At 36.6% G+C, this 23614-nt stretch overlaps 1 protein-coding gene across 2 annotated transcripts in view; it reads left to right on the top strand.

The window, feature by feature from the left end:
• JAK2 (Janus kinase 2) overlaps positions 1-21727 on the top strand; it is an 85687-nt gene extending 63960 nt beyond the window's left edge. For both annotated transcript variants that reach the window (XM_072360175.1, XM_072360174.1), the window contains 12 exons: positions 1384-1471; positions 2736-2863; positions 3354-3492; positions 4799-4950; positions 5435-5585; positions 6190-6326; positions 7572-7761; positions 8610-8734; positions 14055-14227; positions 15753-15870; positions 18373-18486; positions 20514-21727. In XM_072360175.1, the coding sequence (XP_072216276.1) occupies positions 1384-1471; positions 2736-2863; positions 3354-3492; positions 4799-4950; positions 5435-5585; positions 6190-6326; positions 7572-7761; positions 8610-8734; positions 14055-14227; positions 15753-15870; positions 18373-18486; positions 20514-20621 (1623 nt within the window). In that variant the 3' untranslated portion in view covers positions 20622-21727. The remainder of the gene's footprint in view (positions 1-1383; positions 1472-2735; positions 2864-3353; positions 3493-4798; positions 4951-5434; positions 5586-6189; positions 6327-7571; positions 7762-8609; positions 8735-14054; positions 14228-15752; positions 15871-18372; positions 18487-20513) is intronic.
• Positions 21728-23614: the final 1887 nt, after the last annotated feature.

Genomic DNA, 23614 nt, shown 5'->3' on the forward strand with positions numbered 1-23614 from the left:
TTTGGATGTTGTGTTGAGGAATATGGTTTAGTTGGGAAGTATTGGTAATGGTTGGACTAGATGATCTTCTAGGTCTTTTCCAACCTGAAAAATTCTGTGATTCTGTGATTCTGTGAACTTATAGGGAAAATTTCATTTTGTTCACTATTTTCCATTTATTTATTTGTTTATTTTGAAGTCTTACTTAGGTCTCCAGTAAAATAAATATTTCATTTGAGGTCATAAAAAATCAGAAATATGAGGAACACTTTCCATGTGTAGAATCATCTGTATCTGATTAGTTTTCTAATATTTGAGTGAATCTGTGACCAGACCTGAAATGCCGTCTTGCAGAAAGCAATGCAGTGGTAGTATAATTAAGCTCAAGAATGCATATGTGAAAAATTTATTTTAAAAAATTAACAGATGTGCTATTTCAGTGCAACTCTATATGGCCATTTCTTGTGTATTCTGATTATATAATAGTTTCAAATTCCTCATTAACCTAGCAGCATTTGCGTTAAGCCAGGAGAACTCTTATTCAGTGAACTTTTCAACTGCTTAGGATGTATCTATATTAAAATGTTAATTAAAGAAAAGGAGAAGAAATTTCCGAGAGCTAGTGTCAAAAGCAACATACACATACCCTTTGAGCATATGAAAGTAAAAATTATAATAAAAATAGCACGTCTGTGAAATTTAAGAAATTGGATAATATGCTCTTATTTTAAAATAGTATAAAAATAGTTAAAGGAACTCCAAGAATAAAGAAATATAAATATGACCCCTGCTTGAAAATATACTAACTTTAACCACATCTCATTGGGGAAACAGTCTGTACATGAGGAAACATAGCTGGAGATACCACTGAAAAGAATAGAAAATGACTAAAGAGATAAAAGCATTTGAAAATTTTCTAACAAGGTTGGGTAAGGTCTCACAGTACTGGATGAGGGATATAATAGTTCTTGTCTTTTAACTTAATAATGTTCTATGAAGAAATAAATTGGAAACTGAATAGTGCATTATGAAAGAATAAATTGGAAACTGAATAGAGCATTATGAATTTGCTCATTGTTTACTTAACTAATATAGAAGATTCTCTTTAAGATGTGGTGATGCATCTGCCTGTAGGAAAAGAGGCTGCTAGCTCTCCTAGAGTGTGGATTGCATTTTAAAATAAACAAACAAAACCCACAATAACAGCAAATCAAATTTTTTTTAAAAAAAGCACAAACCAAATAACATCCACAAATAAATAACATGAAATTTCAGGCAGTCTTTGCACTTAGGAGGGAGATGAATTATTTAAAATATATATGTATATTTAAACCGTACGCATCTTTTTCTACAAATATGTCATTTCTTTCACTGATCTGTTCTCTCTTCCTCTCTTTTTCAAAGTCCTTCTTTGAGGCAGCAAGTATGATGAGCCAGCTTTCTTACAAACATTTGGTATTAAATTATGGAGTCTGTGTGTGTGGAGAGGAGAGTAAGTATTTTTTTTTCACTAATTATATACTGCTGCCATTAGGGCTTTTTTTTTAAAGGGGGGAGGATGGGAACTTGTTTCCCATTTAAAAAAAACACAAAAAAACTTCACATACCGATGAAACATTAATAGTAGCAAAATCTTTACCTTATCTACAGGAGTATGTCCTCGGTTTAGCTTACTGCACTGTAATTATTTATTAATAAGTTGTTGAGAACACCTGATGTATAATTGCAGCACCTCATAATTAAATCTTAATTTTGGTTGGCTGTGCAGTTCTTATGTGCTATCTTTGAATATGTGTTACCGGACCTCACTTTACCAGTTTTCATTTTAATTCAGTCTTTGGCCGAAATGTCAGTTTGGACTAAAGCTATTTTTTTCTTCTACTTAACTGCTTGTATCAAAATGAGGCATTTTTGTAGTAAATGTATAATGTGTAGACTGTGACCTCCATCAAGAGAAATGGAATTTGCAATGCAAGGAAGTTGGGGGGAAGTTGTGGCTTTTCTTACGAAGGTTGGGAAGGCAGTACATTTTTTGTCTGAGAACACATAATACTGGTTTCAATTTTAAATACATCCGCGATTACCTTTCCTAGTTCATTCGTGTTATCATACTTAGAGACTATAGATGAAGTTCCAGATAGATAGTTTATGACATTAAGACATGGAAATAATAAATTGCTAGTTATCTATGCATGGATATTATTTCTCCCATAGATCACAGTCAGCCTCTGTAGTCTGTTTTTTTTCCTGAAGGTGGGGCTTACAACATATTACTAAGTGGCAGTTAGTAAGAAATGGGAAGAAAAGAGGTTACTTATTCCCTGCATTAGACATTTGATGTACAGATTTGGGAACAATTGCTTCACATAATTGTTATTTTAAAAGAAGTTTGCATTGGACATTGTTTGACTTATTGCATTCTACTCTTATGAGAAACTACAGTATCTGTTGTGCCTTTGGAGTGAGGGTGGAAGGATGCTCACTGCATTTCTTAAGGTGGAAACCTGATATGTGAAATAAAGATTAAGTCTTGTAATTTTGCATTTGAGTGGAAGTTAGGTAGGCTTTCACACCTTGAAGAAATGTAAACTACATGAAGTATTTCTGACACTATTAAGATGTCATATAGATTTGAATATATAGATTGTCAGTGGATAATGAAGAAAGAGATGGGTAATATTATGGTAGTGTCTGCCTTGAAGTTTCGTTTACTTATTGTTGGTTTTAATTGTTACACTTTTAACATCTTATATCAGATATCCTTGTACAAGAATATGTGAAATTTGGATCTTTGGACACATATTTGAAAAAGAACAAAAATGTTATTAATATCTTGTGGAAGCTGGAAGTTGCCAAACAGTTGGCATTAGCCATGCATTTCCTGGTAGGTAGTTTATTCTTCATTTTTGTTAATGGTTGAGTTAAAGTGTTTCAGTTCAATGCATGTAGAGTGACTGAGCTATTATCCTATCTCTTGAAACTAAGTGTTGAGTGCAGAAATAAGATGTTGACTGAGTGCTGAAGTCAGACCTTTGTATCTTACAAAAAAAGTAATAGATTTTTTTCATTCTTTTGGAATGTTCCTTTTGACAGAGTTTAACTGTTCTTGTGTTCATTTTAAATGTATTGTGTTGATGGACCCATTCATTTAAATTAACATACTTAATATAAACACAAAAACAAGTAGATAATTAAAATGACTGAAAATTTGCGTAGAAAAACTGAAAGGAACTGATGAAGTGTCTGAGGTTTGGTCAACCTTATCTCTGATCATTGTTTTCTTTTTTCCCTTTATGCTGTGTTTTTTTTTTAAATAGCTGTTCAATCATAAGGGTTTTTTTTGTCTTTATAAAAGATGCCTTTCTTTTTATCAGGAGGATAAAGGCCTTGTTCATGGGAATGTCTGTGCAAAGAATATCTTGCTTATCAGGGAGGAGGACAGGAAGTCTGGAAACCTTCCTTTTATAAAACTAAGTGATCCTGGCATCAGTATCACAGTTTTGCCAAGGGATAGTAAGTCTTTGTATCAACTTTCTTTTTTAATGCTTCTGACTTGAAAATCAAGATTTTTTTTTTTTTTTCCTTGCCACCTTCTGATTACGGTTGTTTCAGTAAGCCACTTCACTATTTTGTCTCCTTAAAATAATCCCTGCAGCCCTAGTCAGCAGTTTTTAGTGCGTTCTCTTTTTCATCAAATAACTACAGGAAAAAAAAAAAGTCACAATTATCCACTGTATGAGTATTTCCTGTTGTTCTCAATATGAACAAATGTTTTTCCCTTATGGTACTATGAACATACTATAAAGTACTGTAAGTCTGTGGATAGTTGCTGGGCTTAGTGTCATGTTATTGATCAGGATTAAATTGTTTTATTCTGTGGATTTTTTCTGAACTCAAAGTTAATGGAATTATCAAAATGCTGTCTGGCAGTTGAAAATCATCTCTGGTATGGTTTTTGGTGAATGACCCCAGTCACAGGTGTTGCTGAAGGTACTGGGTTGTCAGCTTTGCCGTCGGAGTTATTTTACTGCAAACAAAATTAACTCATACTAAGAGAAGCATAAGGTGTGTGCAAGATCCTTATGCTAATGAAACAGAAGTAATCTTGTCCATTTCTGAGTCTTCCTAATTTTTTTTTTTTTTAAATGAGCACTTTTTAGACCAATTAATTTTATGTAGAGGATATAATGCATCTAAGAGACTGTTAGCAGCATAGTGCAGCAGTAACCTTAAAAATAACACATTCTAAAAAGATTTATATCTGCATCAGGATAATAATGTCTTTCAACTTGATACTAGACTCACTATTGAAAGTTTGAAAATCATGAAGTGGGAAGTCACTCACTATGCTTACTTTATACTGCTGTGCCATGATGTATCAACAAACAGTAAAGTACTTTTGGCTCTTTGCTATCTAGCTCTTTCATGACAGCTATTAAATTCTTGATAACTTGGGGGAGAATATTAAAGCAAGAGCCAAAATATAGTGTGGAAATGAGGTTAGAAAAGTATTTTTTAAAAAACATTACTCTAATTCTGTAGTAAAACTAATGATCTTCTGAACATATGTTTTCCTAAGTATTCATAAGTATCACTTTAGTATTACTTAATTCAAAAATATTCATTACTGATTCAAAAGTATTACTTCTGTAGATATTCAGTAGTTTCAAGAAAAGAACAAAAGCTTGAAAAGGTATTAAAATATGTTACGGAATGAAATACCTGTACTAAAACCATTTTTACTGAACCAAATGTGTTTTAGAACTTTCTGGTTTTACTTCTGATCTTAACATAATGTTTTCTTTGCATGACTGCACAGTTCTTCTTGAGAGAATACCGTGGGTTCCACCTGAATGTATTGAGAACCCCAAACAACTAAGCCTACCTACAGATAAGTGGAGTTTTGGTACCACTTTATGGGAAATCTGCAGTGGAGGAGACAAACCTCTGAGTGCTCTCGATTCTTCAAGAGTAAGTGTCACTGGATCTGCATTAGTGGCAGTTCTTTGGATACTTTAAAACGTCTGCTCTTGCAACTAATCAGCATGCAAAATGGTGCGGCCCATAACCACCATAGGCAACATCACATGTTTTCTGATCGGCAGTGATCCTAAGTGATGATTTAAGGATTCTTTTTATGTTGTTAATTTTTTATTTTTATGGGCACTAAGTTCAGTTGTGCCAGAATTATCTTGCACGCGCTTCTTTTCCTTTGTTATAACCTTATCTCTCTTAAAACAAAAAGCATTCCTAACAATGTGCATGACCTTTGGTTAGCATAATTCTAGTTGTACTGTAGTTAAATACGTAGGGCCTGTAAGATGGGATGTGTTGCTGACAATCCTATTTTATTTAAACTGGAAATATTACTGTTGACTCAGCAAGGGATGGGGTGGGGTGTCGAGCAACTCTTCATGCTTGCATGGTAAAAAGGCTTTTTTCCCTTCTATTCCAGAAACTACAGTTTTATGAAGATAGACACCAGCTTCCTGCCCCAAATTGGACAGAGCTAGCAAATCTTATAAACAACTGTATGGATTATGAGCCAGACTTCAGGCCGTCATTTAGGGCAATTATACGTGACTTGAATAGTTTGTTCACTCCTGGTGAGTCTGTGATACAAAAGGATAGCATCAGAGAGAAAAAAATCATAGTTTCTGCTGGTTGTATTTCTTATGGTGCCTTCCATTTCAGTATTTTGGCCTACAACCATTCTCCAGCCCCACAGAATATTACATTACTGCTGCTTAGTTTGTTGTAATAAAGAATATGTTAAAAGTTAGTGTGAAATAAAAATAACATTTTGAATGATGATTAATGTCTGTCTTAAATATTCTAGTCCTTAGTCAAATGTATTTGCAAAGTTTTTTCTTATCTCTGAAAAGTAAGAGTTATTTTACTAAGTGGAAGTTTTCATTTCTTCCCTCTATAATAATGGAGTCATTGTACAATAGCTGCTGAGTTTAAGTTCAGTTGATCTTTTAGGAAAAAAAAAGTTTATTTGGAGATTACAGCAAGACTTGTAACAAGTCAAGTTACTTGTCTGTTTGGTAGTATCTCGTCTTTGCTGTATAGAAATAAAGGAGGTTGCTAATATTCTACTAAGCTCAGAGTATGTCTAGTAAAGGTAAAAGCTGGATTGTAGTAAGTTTATTTCATTCTCTTGTTTGCTTCTCTTTTTCCATCCTCTCTCTCCCTCCTACACTTCAGATTATGAGTTATTGACAGAAAATGATATGTTACCAAATATACGAACTGGAGCTCTTGGATTTTCTGGGGCCTTTGAAGATCGGGACCCAACACAATTTGAAGAGAGACATCTTAAGTTTTTACAGCAACTTGGCAAGGTAGAATATTTGGAAAATCTCGAATTGCCTAAGAAATAGCTACCTTTTTCAATTGTCTTCTAATGGCCCTGTATATATTAGTAACATTAGATGCTTCCATTACAGAAATGAATAATTCAAGTCTTATCTGAGCACAATGGAAAAAAAACGATGTAAAGGAACTTGTTTGATGTTTTTAGGCAGAAGAAAGGTAGCTGGTTTCTACTTTGAATCCAGTCACAAGGAAAACCTTAATATTTCCAGTGCAGAGTTGAATCTGTTGCTTAATTTTTTGTTTGTTGTTTTTTGTACTTGGGATTCATTTACAATTCTTCCAGAGCAATCTTGTATAGAAATTAGGAGGCTGTTGGTTCTTTTCTTTTGTATGCACATTTTGGGAAGTCTGAATATGAGGGCCCAAAACTCAACAATGTCTTTGAGATATCTGTGAGCCTCAAACTTTTTAAGCTTTAGAAATCAGCGTTTGGTTACTAGTTTTGCAAGTCATTGCAGTTTGGCTGTGGAAAACATGTACAGACAGATGACTTCAGTGGGGTTCTATCAGTTGCACTAAGCACCATTATTCCAGAATGGTTTCTCACTTTTTATATTGGTTACTGACGTGTAGCTACATGTTGGCTTGTCTCTACTGGTGACAAAATCTGAAAGCAAAGTTGCAGAACTGCTTCTATTTGCAGGTGATTATTGACTATAAACAATAGTGTAGAGTAGGGAAAGGAACAGAGTTGCTGGTGATGACTGCAAAAACAAAGATAAAGAGATTAGAGAAGAAAGTAGAGCAGAGAGTGGTAGAAAAACTACTGAAAAACAGAGGGGAGCCGTGAACCAGCAGGAGCCTTAATCTTAATGTGTAGTTCTTTACAAATGCAGGAAAAGAGGTATCCCAGCAGGCATTATGAGAGTATAAGCAGAAATTTGTGAAGAAAGGAGAGAAAATGAATGGGTATTCCCTCCTTTTTTTTCCCAGTGTTGTTCACATCCTTTCACAGAGCATGTTTCACACAGATAGTTGCTGCAGAAATGTCACTGTGATCCTTTACTCTTAACTTCTTTCAGGGTGGTTTTGTGGTATTTCACTTAAATAATTAGTACATAAATAATAACATAATAAATGTTACATAAAACTTATTGTATCTCTTCAATGTTATATTATAGTGAGCATTGAGGTATTTGTAGACAAACACTGGCAAAGAGAAGATAATGTGGACTAACTTTTTAATTCAAATATTTTTGTTTATGATCTAGGGAAACTTCGGCAGTGTTGAGATGTGCCGATATGACCCCCTGCAGGATAATACTGGGGAGGTGGTGGCTGTGAAAAAGCTGCAGCATAGTACAGAAGAGCACCTTAGGGACTTTGAAAGAGAAATTGAAATACTTAAATCTCTGCAGCACGATAACATTGTTAAATACAAAGGAGTATGCTACAGTGCAGGTATGTGCTGTGTTGAATACACCTTCGGTTGCATAACTGAGCAAGTGTAGTGCAAGAAATTCAGATAAATGTTTACAAAAGCCATTGCCTAATGACTGTTCCAAAGGAAGTAAAGTCTGTTATGTACAGCTTCTCATTGTAAAATTAATCTTCTTTTTTTCAGTCAGCTCATGGCATAATTTTTATGATCTTTAAAGAACAGGTTGTTTTGACTGCTTACCTAGTTGCTTCATCTTAAAGCAGTGAATTTGGAGTTAAGTAGGAAGATTAAACCATTTTTTTTAACTGTTCTTATGTTTTCTTTAATTTGATGCCTGAGAGTGGACAGTACCTCTTCTTGAACAACTATAATATAATTATAATAAATTATTAAGAAGGAGAAAGTTTCAGAAACATATGTATTTGAATTAATTGCTGATAATGTTGAAATTGAGCAAAAGCACAAGTTTTGTGCAAGATCTGATTGTTTAAAAAAAGAAAAAATTGTTCAAAGTCGAACATAGTTTTGGAGATTGGATGTCAGTTGTCATCCCGAGTTTCACCTCAGCAAAAAGGAGGAATGGTGTGAACACAGGTATATATGTCTGGCACTTGCTCTTTACTTCTACCAATAGTAGTATTTATGAGATGATGAATATTAAGCGCATACACATTCTGGTCATGTTTAAATAAATGGCATTTCTGTAACAAGTACAAATGACAGATGAAAAAATGCATACTAATGAGCATGCAGTAAAATGCATTTTTTGTTAGTGAGACTTTTTTATTACTTCAATACACTTGTAAATATACCTATTTCAAAACTTTGCGTTGAAAAGTGACATGAAATGTTCTATTCATTCTAAAAGGTCGTAGGAATCTGAGATTAATTATGGAATATCTACCGTATGGAAGTTTACGGGATTATCTGCAGAAACACAAAGAGAGGTTGGACCACAAAAAGCTTTTGCTATATGCATCTCAGATATGCAAGGTAAGACAGCTTTCAGATGACTTACATTTTTTTTTTGACAAATTTGACATATAATCATTTTGTTCATAAATTAGTTGATTTGGTATATATTTTATAATAGTGTTAGGCAGATAGTAAAACATAACACTAAAAAAGGTAGTAAGGTGTACTCATATATTCAAGACCTTGATAAAATTCTGAGTATTTTTGTAATCCTTAATGCAAGATGCTGGCACTGATGTATCTACTGATTGAGGGAGAACTATATTTTGAGGGTCATTTATATTTATGAGGTATATAGACTAATACAAAAGCATTAAACCCTTTTTTTTTTCTAATGAAAGCTGGATTAAAATTTTGAAGGATTTAGTGTGCTCATTCAGGCAAACTGTTCATGGGATAACATAACTGATATTTCTTATATAGACTTGGTGACTTTTAGAGATGAATATCTATAACAGTGATCGTGTGTTTGGCAACTTTACTTTAAGATGCAAGTAATATTGACATTTTGATCAAGTGGAGGGAAGGTACCTGATTTCTATGTGAAGAGCTAGAGGCTATAAAAGTGTCCAAAGCTGTAAAAATTCAGTCTCACTGGCTGACAGTGAAAATACTTCATATATTCTGAAATGGGGAACAGGTATTTAATCTTCTTATTACCTTATGCCTTACTATCTCAGAAGCAGGAGGTATGACTGCCTCAGATTTATTCTGTTACTGTGTTTGAGATATGAGAAACTATAGATGCTTCAGATTTCACTGCATGTTTATTACCTCTAAAAGAAAAAATAAAAGAGGGATGGACAAACAGACATGTGCACATTCCCCTCTTATCTTAAGACATGTAACAGGTATTTTAAATTTCTTCTCCATGATTTCCATATCAAACAAGGGAACGGTAGGTTAGTTAATGAGCATTCTTCAGGGTACGTAGCCATTACATACTGCCACATGTAAGGGGAGGTAAGTGGAGAGGTGATGGAGCTGCCTAAAAGGGAGTCTAAGGCAGGGCGCCCACCCTCACACCTTAAGACTTTATCTGCAAGGAAAGTAAGAAGGGTGGTTGTGGTGGGTGACTCCCTTCTTAGAGAAGCAGAGGGCCCCATATGCAGACCAGACCCATGCCATCAGGAGGTGTGCTACCTTCCTGGGGCCTGGGTCAGGGACATAACCAGGAAACTCCCTAAGCTGGTTAGGCCCACCGATTACTTTCCACCACTGTTCAGGTGGGCAGTGATGAAATTGCTCAGTGAAGCCTGAGAACTATGAAAAGAGGTTTCAGGGGTTTAGGGCATTTATTTGAAGGAGCAGGAGCTCAAGTGATTATTTGTTATATACTTTCAGGGTGAGTGAGGGACATGGAGCAGGCCTGGAAAGTACACGTATTGAATAAATGGCTCAGAGGCTGGTGTCAAACCAGAAACTGGGATCTTTGACCATAGGGCAGTTTACTCGGCCCCTGACCAGCTGTCTGTCCATGGAACCTGCCTGTTTCAAAGGCATCAATGAATCCTACCTCAGAAGCTAGTGGGGCTTATCAAAAGAGTTTTAAACTAGCTACGATGGGGGGAGGGAATGAAACAAGGCTTACAAGAGATGAGCCTAGGGGAACAGTGCTTGAGCTGGGGGTGAGGCAGGTGACATGGCTGGAGCGCATGTACACCAATGCACGCAGCATGGGTGACAAGCAGGAGGAGCTGGAAGCGACTGTGTGTCAGGAGAGCTGTGACCTGGTTGCTGTTACTGAAACATGGTGGGACTGCTCTCATGACTGGAGTGCTGTGGTGGATGGTTACAAGCCCTTCAGAAGGGAGTGACAAGGAAGGGAGGATGGTAGTGTGGCCCTTTATGTTAAAGACTGTTTTGAAGTTGAAGAGCTTAGGGTTGGGTATGATAAAGTTGAGTGTCTGTGGGTAAGGATCAGGGGAAAGGCGTGCATGGGTGACATCTTGGTGGGGATCTGTTATAGGCTGCCTAATCAGGATGAAGAGATGAAGGAGGCATTCTATGAGCAGCTTGTCAAAGTTGCATGTTTGCCAGCACTCATTCTTTTGAGAGACTTCAATTTCCCTGATATATGTTGGAAATATAATACAACACAGAGTAAGCAGTCCAAGAGGTTGTTGGAGTGTGTAAAAGATACCTTCCTTACACAGCTGGTATGAGAGCCTACCAGGAATGGTACCCTGCTGGAAATGCTCTTCACAGTGAAGGACTGGTAGGAGATGTAAAGGTTGGGGAATGTCTTGGACAGAGTGACCATGAAATTGTAGAATTCTCTGTTCTTGGAGATGTCAGAAGGGTGACTAGCAAAACTGCTATCCTGAACTTCCTGAGGGCAGACTTTGACCTTCTCAGGACGCTTGTAGCAGGGGTCTCGTTGGAGTCCTGGACTGTATTAGAAATAATGTGGCCAGCAGGAGCAGAGAGGTAATCATCCCTCCGCTCTGGTGAGGCTGCATCTCAATACTTGAGTGTTCAGTTTTGGGCTCCTCACTACAAGGAAGACATTGAATCCCTGGAATGTGTCCAGAAAAGGCCAACGAAGCTTGTGAGAGGCCTGGAACACAGGTCTTATGAGAAATGGCTCAGGGAGCTGGGATTGTTTAGCCTGGAGAAGAGGAGGCTCAGGAGAAACCTCACTGTACTCTACAACTTCCTGAAGGGAGGTTATGATGAGAAGGAGCTTGGCCTCTTCTCCTAGGCAACAAACAGGACCCAAGGAAATGGCTGCAAGTTGTATCAGATGAGGTTTAGACTAGACATAAGAAAGAACTTTTTCTCTCAGGGAGTGATCAGGCACTGGAATGGCTGCCCAGGGAGGTAGTTCAAGAGACATTTGGATAAGGAGCTAGAAGATATGGTTTAGTGTTTTTTTTTGTAGGTATGGTAAAGGGAGGATGGTTGGACTAGATGATCTTATAGGTCCTTTCCAACCTTGTGATTCTGTGATTCTATGATCTAGTAGTCTTGTGCTTTTCACATTCAGGGCATTTGTGTGTCTGGTATCTGTAGTAAGAGCCTGTCTGGGCTGTCTTTGTAAATCTTTCAGCTGCTGAACTTGGGACATGTACAGATGAATGCTGCATGTGCCGTTAACAGCTGATCTTAGTTGTTAATGTTTTCATGGAAGTTAGGTCAGGTGAACTGTGTCCACCAAAGCCTCCTTTGTCCTTTCTCAGGACCCTGGCTTTTGTGACATATGAGAGAAGCATTGAAATACTGCAGGTATGCAGGCTGCCAGTGTAAAACCAAAACAACAGATCAAATGACTTCTTTCTAAGTACTAGCATCAGATAGGAGGAAGGAAGTTAGAATCTGCAAAATGCAGATAATTATGTGGGAAAACTTGTGCTTTCATGTAAATGTCCTGACTTGTGTTTCTCATACTGTGAAAAGCAGTGTTTTTGGTATTTGCTAATTGTGACATTTTATAGAATCATAAAATCATAGAATCACAAGGTTGGAAAGGACCTACAAGACCATCTAGTCCAACCATCCTCCCTTTACTGCACCTACAATAAACCACTAAACCATATCTCATAGCTCCTCATCCAGACACCTCTTGAACACTGCCGGGGATGGCGACTTCACCACGTCCCTGGGCAGCCATTCCAGTGCCTGACCACTGTCTGAGAGAAAAAGTTCTTTCTTATGTCTAATCTAAATCTCTTCTGGTACAAAAATCTCTTCTGGTACAATATCTGCAGATGCAAATTGTTGCACCTATAGTCTGATGCAGCTCGTGTCACTAGTGCTGCTTTTCTGGTGGCATGCAATAGAATTCTGTCATCAAATCAAAAGAAAAGAAAAGAAAAAGAAAAAGAAAAAGAAAAAAAAAAAAAAAGCTTAGCAAATAACAAAATGAGATTCCTGACACATCTCTGGTTTTGAGGCTCTTCTTTTTTCCCCTCTCTTGACACTACATTTTCTTAATTCTTGTTGGTGAGATGCTGGGAATAATCTTATTTTTCTATCTTGTAACGCTTGAAGAATTTCATGTATCCTTGATGGAGGGCCCCACAACTGGTATTTGAGTAGTAAAGGTGAAAACATTTGAGCAGTGTCATTGAACTTGACTCTATCTTAAGTGTAATGCCAGAGGATTATGATTTTCACTCAAAATTTGATTGATCTCAAGTAAAAATATCTCTGAGGCTGGAAAACAGCTATTGTAACAGGAAAGTATCAGAGAAACTTAGGGACTGTTTTCAGTACAGTGTTTAATACTAATATTTTTTAGGATATCAACTGGTTACTAGGTAATGGGGAAGAAGTCTGTTTTAAACAGTTTTGAAGTGGGATGTTCTGAATATACAGTGTTGCCATCTAATGGTACAGGGAGGTAGCAAGAGACTGAGAGGAAAGTTAGACTTCTAAGTTACACTTTTTTCAGAGGTTTCTCACTTAAAAAGGGAGAAGAGGGATCTTTTGACATTAAAAATATAATGCCCCAAATGCTTGAATTTAGTATTCTAGTACATCATTTATTGCTTTTTTCATTGTGTTGGAATGCTATGCTTCTTTATGAAACCGTGAAGCTGATAGCCTGCTTTGTGTTTCCTGTCACACGTGAGAATCAAGAATTTTTTAGTACCATGTTGTCAGCTTCTGTTCACCATTTATTGCCATGAAAGCAAGAATTCTTTTTAATGCTGTAATACATTAGCTTGATTTTCTTCACATGCTGGCTTCTGCACTCAATTAATTGCAAAAGCTGTATGTATTAGTAAGAAGGGATCAACAACAGAAAGATATGACAACTAAAGATCATCATTTCCATGGGTTGCCATTACACAAGGTACAGTAAAAGGAGACCTGTGATAGAGGTTAATGGTCAATACAAAGGAGAAAGAAGATTTACAAATATGAATACAGCCAGAGAATAGCTGCCACATTCAAGAACTTGTAAGATGAAGTTTGTTAAGGCAACTAGGAAAGGAGGTATGAAGAATGTCTGGAAAGAAGGTTAATTCAAACAGCTAATGAAAGGATAGGTTTCTCATCTGCCCTGCATTATATAGCTTAGGCCAGACTTTGTTGTTGTTATTTTTTTGCCTAGTACTGGTGAACTGCACTTGGGTATGGCTGTAACAGCCATCTAGCTACATAATCATAAGACGCTTCTCTGAGAAATGTTCTCTGTCTAGCTGCCTTCAGTTAAGGAGAATCCCTGCATTTGGAAAGATTAACTTAATAGAGAAAGCAAATATTCAAGTACTCTGATTTTGGTACATTCTCTTCAGTTTTAACTTTGAGCTTGATTCATCCTCTAGAGATAGTGCAGCCACTTAAAATAATTTTCTTTACTATTGTGTTTGTGAACCTTATACTTTAGGGCATGGAGTATCTGGGCACAAAAAGATATGTTCATCGGGATTTAGCAACAAGGAATATCTTAGTGGAGAATGAGAACAGAGTTAAAATTGGAGATTTTGGATTGACTAAGGTCTTGCCACAAGATAAGGAGTACTACAAAGTGAAGGAACCTGGTGAAAGCCCTATATTTTGGTAAGTCTTTTATCAATACGTGAAATAAGGATGTTTTCAGATCTGTGGTTTCAGACAACTGTTTTGCATATTGTGGAATTATGAAATGTGATTTACATTTCTGCTTTTAAAGCATTGTGAAAGTCACGTGCATGGTACTTGCCTTTACAAAATAATGATGAGAAGTCCTAACTTTATGTATATTTTCACCCCCCCCCAGCCCCCCGGAAAAGAAAGAAAAAAGAAAAAAGTCATAATTACTTAAACAATGCCACAGGGAATGTATTCAGAGATGAAAAATATCTAGAAAGCTTACTGGGGAGTAGGCTCCTTTAAGTTTTTGACCCTTAAACATGAATATGTATCTTCTAGCTGAGATCTTTTGGGTCAACTATCTCTTAGCCAAGTAGTGTTAAATAGCACAGACCAGCTAGCAAGGTATTAGGATGAGTGTTAAGGTAAATGATCCATGGGGTACATCCTGTAGGAGTGGGCTGTTCTAGCTTGGGTCCCCACAGATGGCAGCTCCCCCAGCCCTCCTGCCCTACCATGGGCTCCTTGACACAGGCTGCAGCAGTGACCTGTGGCTGCTTCTCCAGGGGCTCTCCATGGGCTTCAGCCTTCTTTAGTCACATCCACTGCTACACCATCTGCTCTTCCATTGCTGCATGTGGATATCTGCTCTGCATGGTTCCTATGGGCTGCAGGGGGACAGCCTACTCTGCCATGGGCTGATGCTGAGCTGCCTGGAACTTCTGCTCCAAACCTGCAGCGCCTGCCACACCTGCCATCCTTCTGCACTTTGGATTCTGCAGGGCTGCTTCTCTCACACTTTTTTCGTTCCCCTCACCCAGCTGTTGTTGTGCAGCATTTGTTCCAGTAAATCCACTCCCCCAGAGGCATATTCAGCATTGCTCATAACTCAGCTCTAGCAGTAGCAAGTTCTTGTCAGAACAGCTGGAGTTGGCTCTGATCTGCCATGGGAGAGCTGCTGGTCCCTGCTCACAGAGGCCCCTCTGCAGCCTCTTGCTAATAAAAACTTGTCAAGTAAACCTAATACAGCTGCATCTGGAGTATGTACTTCTGTGTATTCATAACATCATTCCATACTTGTGATTTGAGTGTATATAGCTGCCATAGGTGACCTTAAAATGTAATACTTAAGGGGTAAATAAAATGATATCAAATAGTATTAACAGTAGATGTTATTGATCTGAAAAAATAAAGCCCACAGATGCATGGGACACAATTCAAAGTTACTGAAGTAGGAAGATACTTACTGGTTATAATTGTTTTTATTTCCAGTCAAAACCATGTCAAAATCTTGTTTACCCTCACTAGATGCAGGAAAAATATCAGTTCTTCCATACCAGTTAACCACTATGAATATATATGAATGCATGTATGTATGTGTGTATATATATGCATATATATATGAGTTAAAGGTACTTTACTCACAAAAAAAGAGTCCTATTCAAAGAAATATCTTCAAAACTGGAAAGATACAAGTGATGCGGAATGATATTAGTTTTACCACGTGTTGCAGGTATGCTCCAGAGTCTCTGACAGAGAGCAAATTTTCTGTGGCTTCAGATGTCTGGAGTTTTGGTGTGGTCTTGTATGAACTCTTCACTTACATTGAAAAGAGCAAAAGCCCGCCAGCTGTAAGTATTTAATTTTTTTTTTTTTTTTCCCAGAGATTTTTATTTGTTTATTTAAAAAAAAAAAAAAAGAAGTGTATGTATTTTTCCTGTATTTAGATAGGCTCGGTAAATATCAACCTTTCCTGGAGCATATCTTGGTGTTTGAGGCAGCATCCAATTGAAATCAGCAGCATGCTGAGAAGCATTAGCATCTAGGTATAAGAAGCAAAGGCTATCTGGAAAATACTCTGTGCAGATTTAATCTGCTCTGTAACTTCCAGCTGTTTGGAAAAGATTTTAAATATCTAATTAGAGACTTGCTTTTCTCATTCTTTATAGAGAGATCAGATGCAACTGTCTCACTGTAATATTACAAGTATTTTTAATACCACTCCAAATCTAAGGCCAAGCCAAACAAATACTTAAAACATTAAGTTGATTGAAATGAGATAACTCTTAGTTACTTTATCTTAGCATAACCCAAGCTAATTAACTAAAGCTCAGAAAGGAAAGGGAGTTTTTCTTTTCTTGCAAACAAGTGTCTTTAAAGACACAAAATGAAGGAAAATACTACTTGTTTACTGCAGAACAGTTCTCCAGTTGGAAATAAAGTTCATAACATTACTTTTACCTAGAACTGCTCTACAGGCATTACAGAGGAGAGGTAACTCAAATGTTTACTGGAGCTGTCCTCACTGTTGACCAGTGTCTCAGTCCTGGCAAATGTTGCTCTGTGAGGTAAACAGTAATTGTAGACAAAATGTACTTGACAGACCTCTACATCAACTACAGTGGAACTTAGTAATTTTATGCAATTACAAAAGCTTTCGAGGAATCACAGAACCACAGAATCATAGGGATGATCTGGAGATCACCTAATTCAATCCCCTTGCTAAGGCAGATTCTATAGTAGATAACACAAGAAAGAGTCTTGCTGGGTTTTCACTTCTGGAGCAGGACCTCTCCTTGTTTATCATTGTAAGATGATAAACTGACAACCTCTCCAGGCAGCCTGTTCTGTCACTCTCACAGTAATTTTTTCTAATGTTCAGGTAGAACTTCCTGGGTTCCAGTTTGTGCTCCTTGTCTTGTCACTGGGCACCACTGAAAATAGTCTTGCCCCATCTACTGAACTCCCCCCTATTAAATACTTACAAGCATTGGTAAGGTTCCCCCTCAGTCTTCCATTCTCCAGCCTAACAGTCCCAGGTCTCTCAACCTTTCCTCATAAGGGAGATGCTCCAAGCCCCTAATAATCCTTGTGGCTCTCCACTGGACTCTGTCTAAAAGTTCCCTATCCCTCTTGAACTGAGGAGCCCAGATTTGGAACAGTACTGCAGGTGTATCCTCACCAGGATATACTAGGAATAGGGGGTTTACCTCCCTCAACCTACTGACCATACTCTAATGCATGCCAGGATGCCATTGGTATTCTTGGCTACATGGGCACTCTCTTGATCCACGGGCATCCTGCTGCCTACCAGAACACCCAGGTCCTTCTCTGCAGAGCTCCTTTCCAGCAGCTCAAACCCTAATCTGTACTGCCGCATGCAGCAGAGGAAGAATTCTCAAAGCAGGAGGTATCAGACCTCCTTGTCTGATACCAAACACTGCAGATACATGGAGTTCTTCGAAAGGACTGTGAAATAGAGAGTAATGTAGTAAGTCATGGAATATACTTTGAGCAAATCAACATTTTCTGGGTTCATGATTTCATGATGAGAGCAGCCTGGCTACTTTGATATGTGTCAAGAAAAATTCATTTTTATCAATTTGACAAAGCAGTATGTGATCATCATTGATTGTGATTGTTACTTGTGTCACTGACTTTTGGCATTTGCACATTCCATGAGCAGTTATTTCACGTGTTCATATTATCACCATTAGAGAAACTTATGTAGCGTTGGAAGAAGAACAATCCCTTTACATTATGCTTAGAAATTATTTTCAGTTAATACTGTTTTCTCATTTACTTTAGAATCTCTTTTGTCTACTTTCAGGGTTATGTTGATTCTTGGCTAGCAGGACTTATTTTGTAGCTGAGTTTAATTATGCTATCATTTCTGGCCTTTAATTACTGATTCATCCAGTTCATCTTTTTTATGCATTTCATGTTATTATACATAACAACATTTTGTAATGATATCATCTGCTTTTTGCTTGACAGGGGCTTTTCAGACCATCCTGATCTTAACATTTCAGGGATCTTTTAACAATTGGCAGTAAGATTTGATCTTTTACAAGTGGATAATTGTCAGATTATAGTTAATATTTTAAAATAAGATTTTAAATAATAACTTTAAATCATATATCTATAATCCTAGTTCCCCCAGCTCCCCCTGAATGAATGGTGGTTGTTGATGTATTATCAGAAATTATCATTTATAATTTTCTTTGCTGTATGGTACTCTATTTATAGAATTTCTGAGGTTTGTCTTATAAAGAGTTTTACCCAGTAATGGTTTTACAGCATCTTATTTTCCCCTTCCAATCTCATTTATGATACTTGGCCTTCTGTTTCAGGAATTCATGCGCATGATTGGCAATGATAAACAAGGGCAGATGATTGTATTTCATTTGATAGAGCTTTTGAAGAACAATGGACGGCTGCCAAGACCAGATGGATGCCCTGATGAGGTGAAGTATTATTATATTAATATATTACTGTAGTCTTATAGGGGCTCAGTAAGGGTGAGTACATGGTAAATGCAAACCTCATGTTTCCTTCTGTGTGGATTACTGAAGAATTTATACAGCCTGAATTGTTGTGCTGTTATTTTATCAGTTACGTGATGGGTATAATCACATTTGTTTTCATGATACTTTAGATTATACTCACTCAGGAGCCTAAGATGTAGTCTTTCTGAATACATGAAATAGGATTATTATGACTGTTACACTGGAGTACTAAGGCTTCTATTTTAAAAATGTAAACTTAATAAGACAGTGAAGTTCAGTGGATGGAATTTCTTTCACAGAGGTCTTATATACATTCTTGTTCAAAATTATGTACCTTAAATTTCCTGATGTATTCAATGTTCAGGAGAGAAACTTCAGTGTCTTCCTAGGGTTCAATTAATCATATTTAATTCTGAGACTTATAAAAACACTTGGTTATTTTCCTCTCTTGCTCCTTCTTCCTCAAGCAAAGGAAACCATATGTTTTTCATATGTATTATTAATCATCAAGCATTCTTGGACAGGAGCTGCAGATTGTGCATGCAGTGAAGTGTATGAATTGGGTTTTATCTGTTTGTGGCCTTTGGATTTGTATTCTTTTGTGGATCAGGTATATGCCTCTAAAACAGTCTTGTGAGTGTATGTTAATCCATATTTTTTAATTTGCTAATACTCCAGGTGTTATAAAAATATTTCATTACTATTTCTAAGCTTTTAACTTAACTGTTCTTTTGAGGAGGGTGCACTTCAGCTTGAGTCAAATTGATAGGGCTGGGTAAGTGAGTCAGTAAGAAAAGTGAAATAGATACACTAATGTTTCTTCCTGTAACTTCTAGTCTGGATAGATTCTTTTATCTCTTTATGATGGGACATGCTTGGCAGTAATTGCTGAAATAATTCTTGCAAAAATGCAGACAGGAGAGACCAGGGTCAAGTGGTCTAGAAGAGAAGAAAATAAATGATACAGATGGGGCAGGGAAACCATTGGACATGTGCATATGAGTACAACAGTTGTTGAATCACAAAGGTTTGAGTTTTCATAGATAATCTGAATGTCCTATAAATGGGATAATACAACATCTGTTTCATTGGAACTCTAAGGTCTGACGTTTCTACAGCTAGCGAAGCAAGGTGGCAGTGCCTTTCGTCTGTTAGAAACTACATTCTTCCCATTTTGATCCTAAAAGGCCACAGATCTTGAAATCTTCTGCGTGTTTGTAGCCTATGGGCTGCTTTAGGCTCAGGTCAGTGTGAGAATTTCAGAATTGCAGAAAAGAACTGAAAGCTACGTTTGTCTTGGGAGCTTCTCAGGTAGTTGTTAAGTGAAACTTGAGACATTTTTGGAAGTATGAAAGCTGTTAACAGTCTGGATTAGATTAGTGAGAAGAGTACAAATGCAGAGATTGTCATAGGACTACTGTTCTCTATGTTTGGGGAAAGAAGCGTGAATAAATGCCTTTTCAGAGTACACATTTTCGAAACATAATTTTGGTCTATTTTTAATCTTATTTGGTTCAGCTTGCATTTGCGTCATCTGATTTGATATGAAGAATAATAATTTAATATAAGAGTCTGAAGTATGTATGTTAAACTTGCAGAGAAGCTTAATCTAGAATTACTGTCCCTCTAAATGTTTTTTTGGTCAGATTTGTAAAGCTTTCTTTAAAATTTGTTACTTTAAGCATATTTAAGCTTTCAAAAAAAGTGAGAGTTAGCAAGAAAGTAAAAACTTAGCAACATAATCTAAGTTTCTTGCATGCTTTGAAAATTAGTTCAGTCAATTTCTATACTAACTAAAAGAAAGAAAATCTCCACAAAGGCTTTTTGCTGTCCTTAAGCAAGAAAATTGATGACTATTACTAAAATCTTGCTGGACTGTTGTGTTGCTGTTGCATGGAATAGTACAGTTAAGTTGGGTAGTCTTTGCACTTAATTGTCTGTAGTATCTATTTATATAATATTTGTTTTCTGTGTTTCTCCTCCAGATTTATGCTATCATGAAAGAATGTTGGAACAATAATGTTTCCCAGCGGCCCACCTTTAGGGATCTTGCTCAGCGAGTGGATCAAATAAGGGACAACATGGGTGGATGAGAAAACTGTCCCTCCTTAAGAGGATATATTAGAATGCAGAACAAAATGTACTTGGTCTGCTGTGTATAGTTGACATATGTGCACATGTGCATCTATCTTTGCTGGGAGTAAGATCTGCGTGGCAAATATCTTTTATGAATCTGCAAACTGAGGAATCCTGCTGGTTTTCTTTATCAGGATATATTTGTTACAATGAGAACATGTTGAAATTCTCAATAGGGAAAGAAATTATTTTTCTAAATGGAATTATATTAATATATGGTCAGTCTACAACACCATTATTTGCCTTATTTGGCAATGCAAAAAAGAGGTGACGAGATATGGTGAGATTAAGAAATAAGACTGTATTTCTTTGTTGAAATGGAGATATGTAGAAAAGACATGTTGTCTTTTCACTGTGAGTATATAGTGAGTGACTGGGCACCCTGTTTTGTGTGTTGCACAAGGGCTTGGTTTGTTAACATGCTTTTATAACTTTTTGTTGTTGTTGCAGAAGTGGCTTCTCTGTGTAACAAAACGGAATTGGTTATGTAATCCAGCAACTTTTAATGTGCCTGTCTGAATCAATGATCAGTCAGCAATATATGCAAAGAGACATAGGCCATGTGATGTACTGTAAGTATTTCTAGGGGAAGGAAAAGGAAGTGAATTGTTTGTAATTTGGACAGCCTGATAGCTTACTTGTGTGAGAACTGTAATTTAAAATGGAAAAGAAAGCGTTATCAATTTTTCCTTATTCTTCTTTTCCCATAAGTGTTAGAGTCTCTTTACGTGTCTGAGGATACAACGATAGCAAGTAGAATTGAAGACATTTCATGTAAGAGTCTTCAGTTTGTTTCTGAGTATGAAAAAGCCAAACATACTTCTTAAGAACGTTGCTCTTTTACTCTTTCCATCTTTGTGTTTTTTATGCCGCCCTCAGTGTAGCTGTAAATTGGAAACTTTCTAAAAACAAGATTAAAAATATAGAAAATGTCCTTCAATTCCTCACTTTATTATGATCACGGTCTTGTATTTTCCTTCCAGTACACTGAAAAGAAGGTTTATGGCTCAGTATATGATATGGCCAGTGACTACCACATTGAGTTGACTTTGGGCCAATTCATTTTTAAAATCTTCCTTTTTTTTTTTTTTTTTTTTTTTTTTTTTTTTTTTTTTTTTTTTTCCTTTTTTCTTATCTAAGACATAGTCTGTGACCATTTGGAAGGAGGAAAATATAAGTGCAGTTGCTTCACATTTAGCTAGAGGCAAGAAGAGAACTGGAAGGAGGTCAGAGTTACCTGAGCAGATTACAATGTGTAAATCCACATCTAAACATCTAATTCCACATCTAATGTAAATCTAACATTTATGGACAAGGCAACAATTTTGTTTTGCCTCCGAGCATGAAACTTGGGAATAACCTTGTATCTAAAAGCAGTAAAGGTTTCAGATTTTGTTTGTTTAAATTCAAATAATCTGGTTGTTTCTACACGTCCTTAGATGTTGTTGGTAAAGTACAATGGTTGTTGTTCTTGAACTTTTGCTGAGGTTCAGTTAAGCCTTCACAAGGTTGCAAATCCTTAAAATCCATACACGTATTGAAAGTGAAGTGTTCATTTATAAAATTTGTGGCAGTGAATTTGTGGAATAGAGGGATTACTTCTCTGTGAGGCCTCATTAAGATTTATGATTAATTACATCCATCTACTCAGAAGCTTAAGTAACTTTAGTTAAAAGGTAGGAGTTTCTTGCTCAGTGTAACATAGTGCCAGTATAGCAATGTTTTGTACCACTATGACCTTTCTTTCCCACAATTGCTCATTCAGAGTTATAATTTTATAATATGGGAGATTGCTAAATAGGGAGGGCAGCATCATCTCTCTTTCTGCCCCTTGCGTTTAGTAAAAATGTTGCTGGGTTTTCTACCTGTGAAACTCTTTCACAGAACCTTTAAACTAAATTTGCAAGCAGTTTATAAGCTGCAGAGAAATTTAGAGTACTCATGTATGTTTTCTCTGTTTCTGTACATTGCTTTCAAGACGATTTAGAAGTTTCAGGCAAGGAACACCTTTGCATTTGTACTCCCAGTTGTGTGTGCGTGTTTTTTGTAGCAAAAGAGGATAAAGCTTTAAAGCATCGAAGCAGCATTTTAGCTGGGGGTAATGTATGCAGGAACTATGTAAAATTTGCAGTGTGCGGCACTTGGTAGCTAACTGGTTTCCAACATATAGTAGACTAAACATAATTTATGTAAAAATCTCAGGGAAGTTTGTGTAATGCAATGAAGAGATCTTCCAGTCTGCTATTTTTTCAAGTGAATAAAAAGTCTTTTGCTTGTTCTACTATCGTATGATTGATTACATAGTCTGTTTGATTGCTTAAATATAGTGTGGAACTCAAGGATAATTTTTTTTTAAGTGTTTTGTGGACTTTTTACTTTAATACTTTATAATTTTTAGAGAAAGCCATATCTTTACACTGCAGTAAAATGTTGTGCTGTTGGTCAGGAGCATATGTAGTCCATTGTACCAAGTCGGTCTGTGCGAAGGGCTTGATCATTCAGAATGAGTATTCTTACCTGGATGAATTGGACCAAGTAGTGCGTAGGACTCAGGGGATGTGTGCGATCACCTGCGGTGTCAATGTTTAGGTCTTGGAGCAGACAGAATCATGGTTTTCTCGAAAGCTGTAAGGATGTAAATGCAATGATTTGTTGAATTTGCTAATGCCATGTGTAGTATCCTTTTTTTTTTTTTTTTTTTTTAATAAAATGAAATAATAATTGAAAAAAAACAAACAACCCACAACACCTCCCACCCCCCAGAAAAGCCCTGCATTTCAAGAGCAAATCTATGGTAGATTTGTAGAATGCCGTATTTTTATATAGTATTTTTATTAACAGAATCTTTTTTGTTGTTGTTTTTGAAACTTTCTTCAGTTGGCACTGCATTTGTCACACTTTAGTGTAGTCAATATGCTACCCAAAATGCTGTGATTTATTGTAGGAGAAG

Source organism: Excalfactoria chinensis, chromosome Z, assembly GCF_039878825.1.
Source record: "Excalfactoria chinensis isolate bCotChi1 chromosome Z, bCotChi1.hap2, whole genome shotgun sequence".
In the NCBI taxonomy this organism is placed as follows: domain Eukaryota; kingdom Metazoa; phylum Chordata; class Aves; order Galliformes; family Phasianidae; genus Excalfactoria; species Excalfactoria chinensis.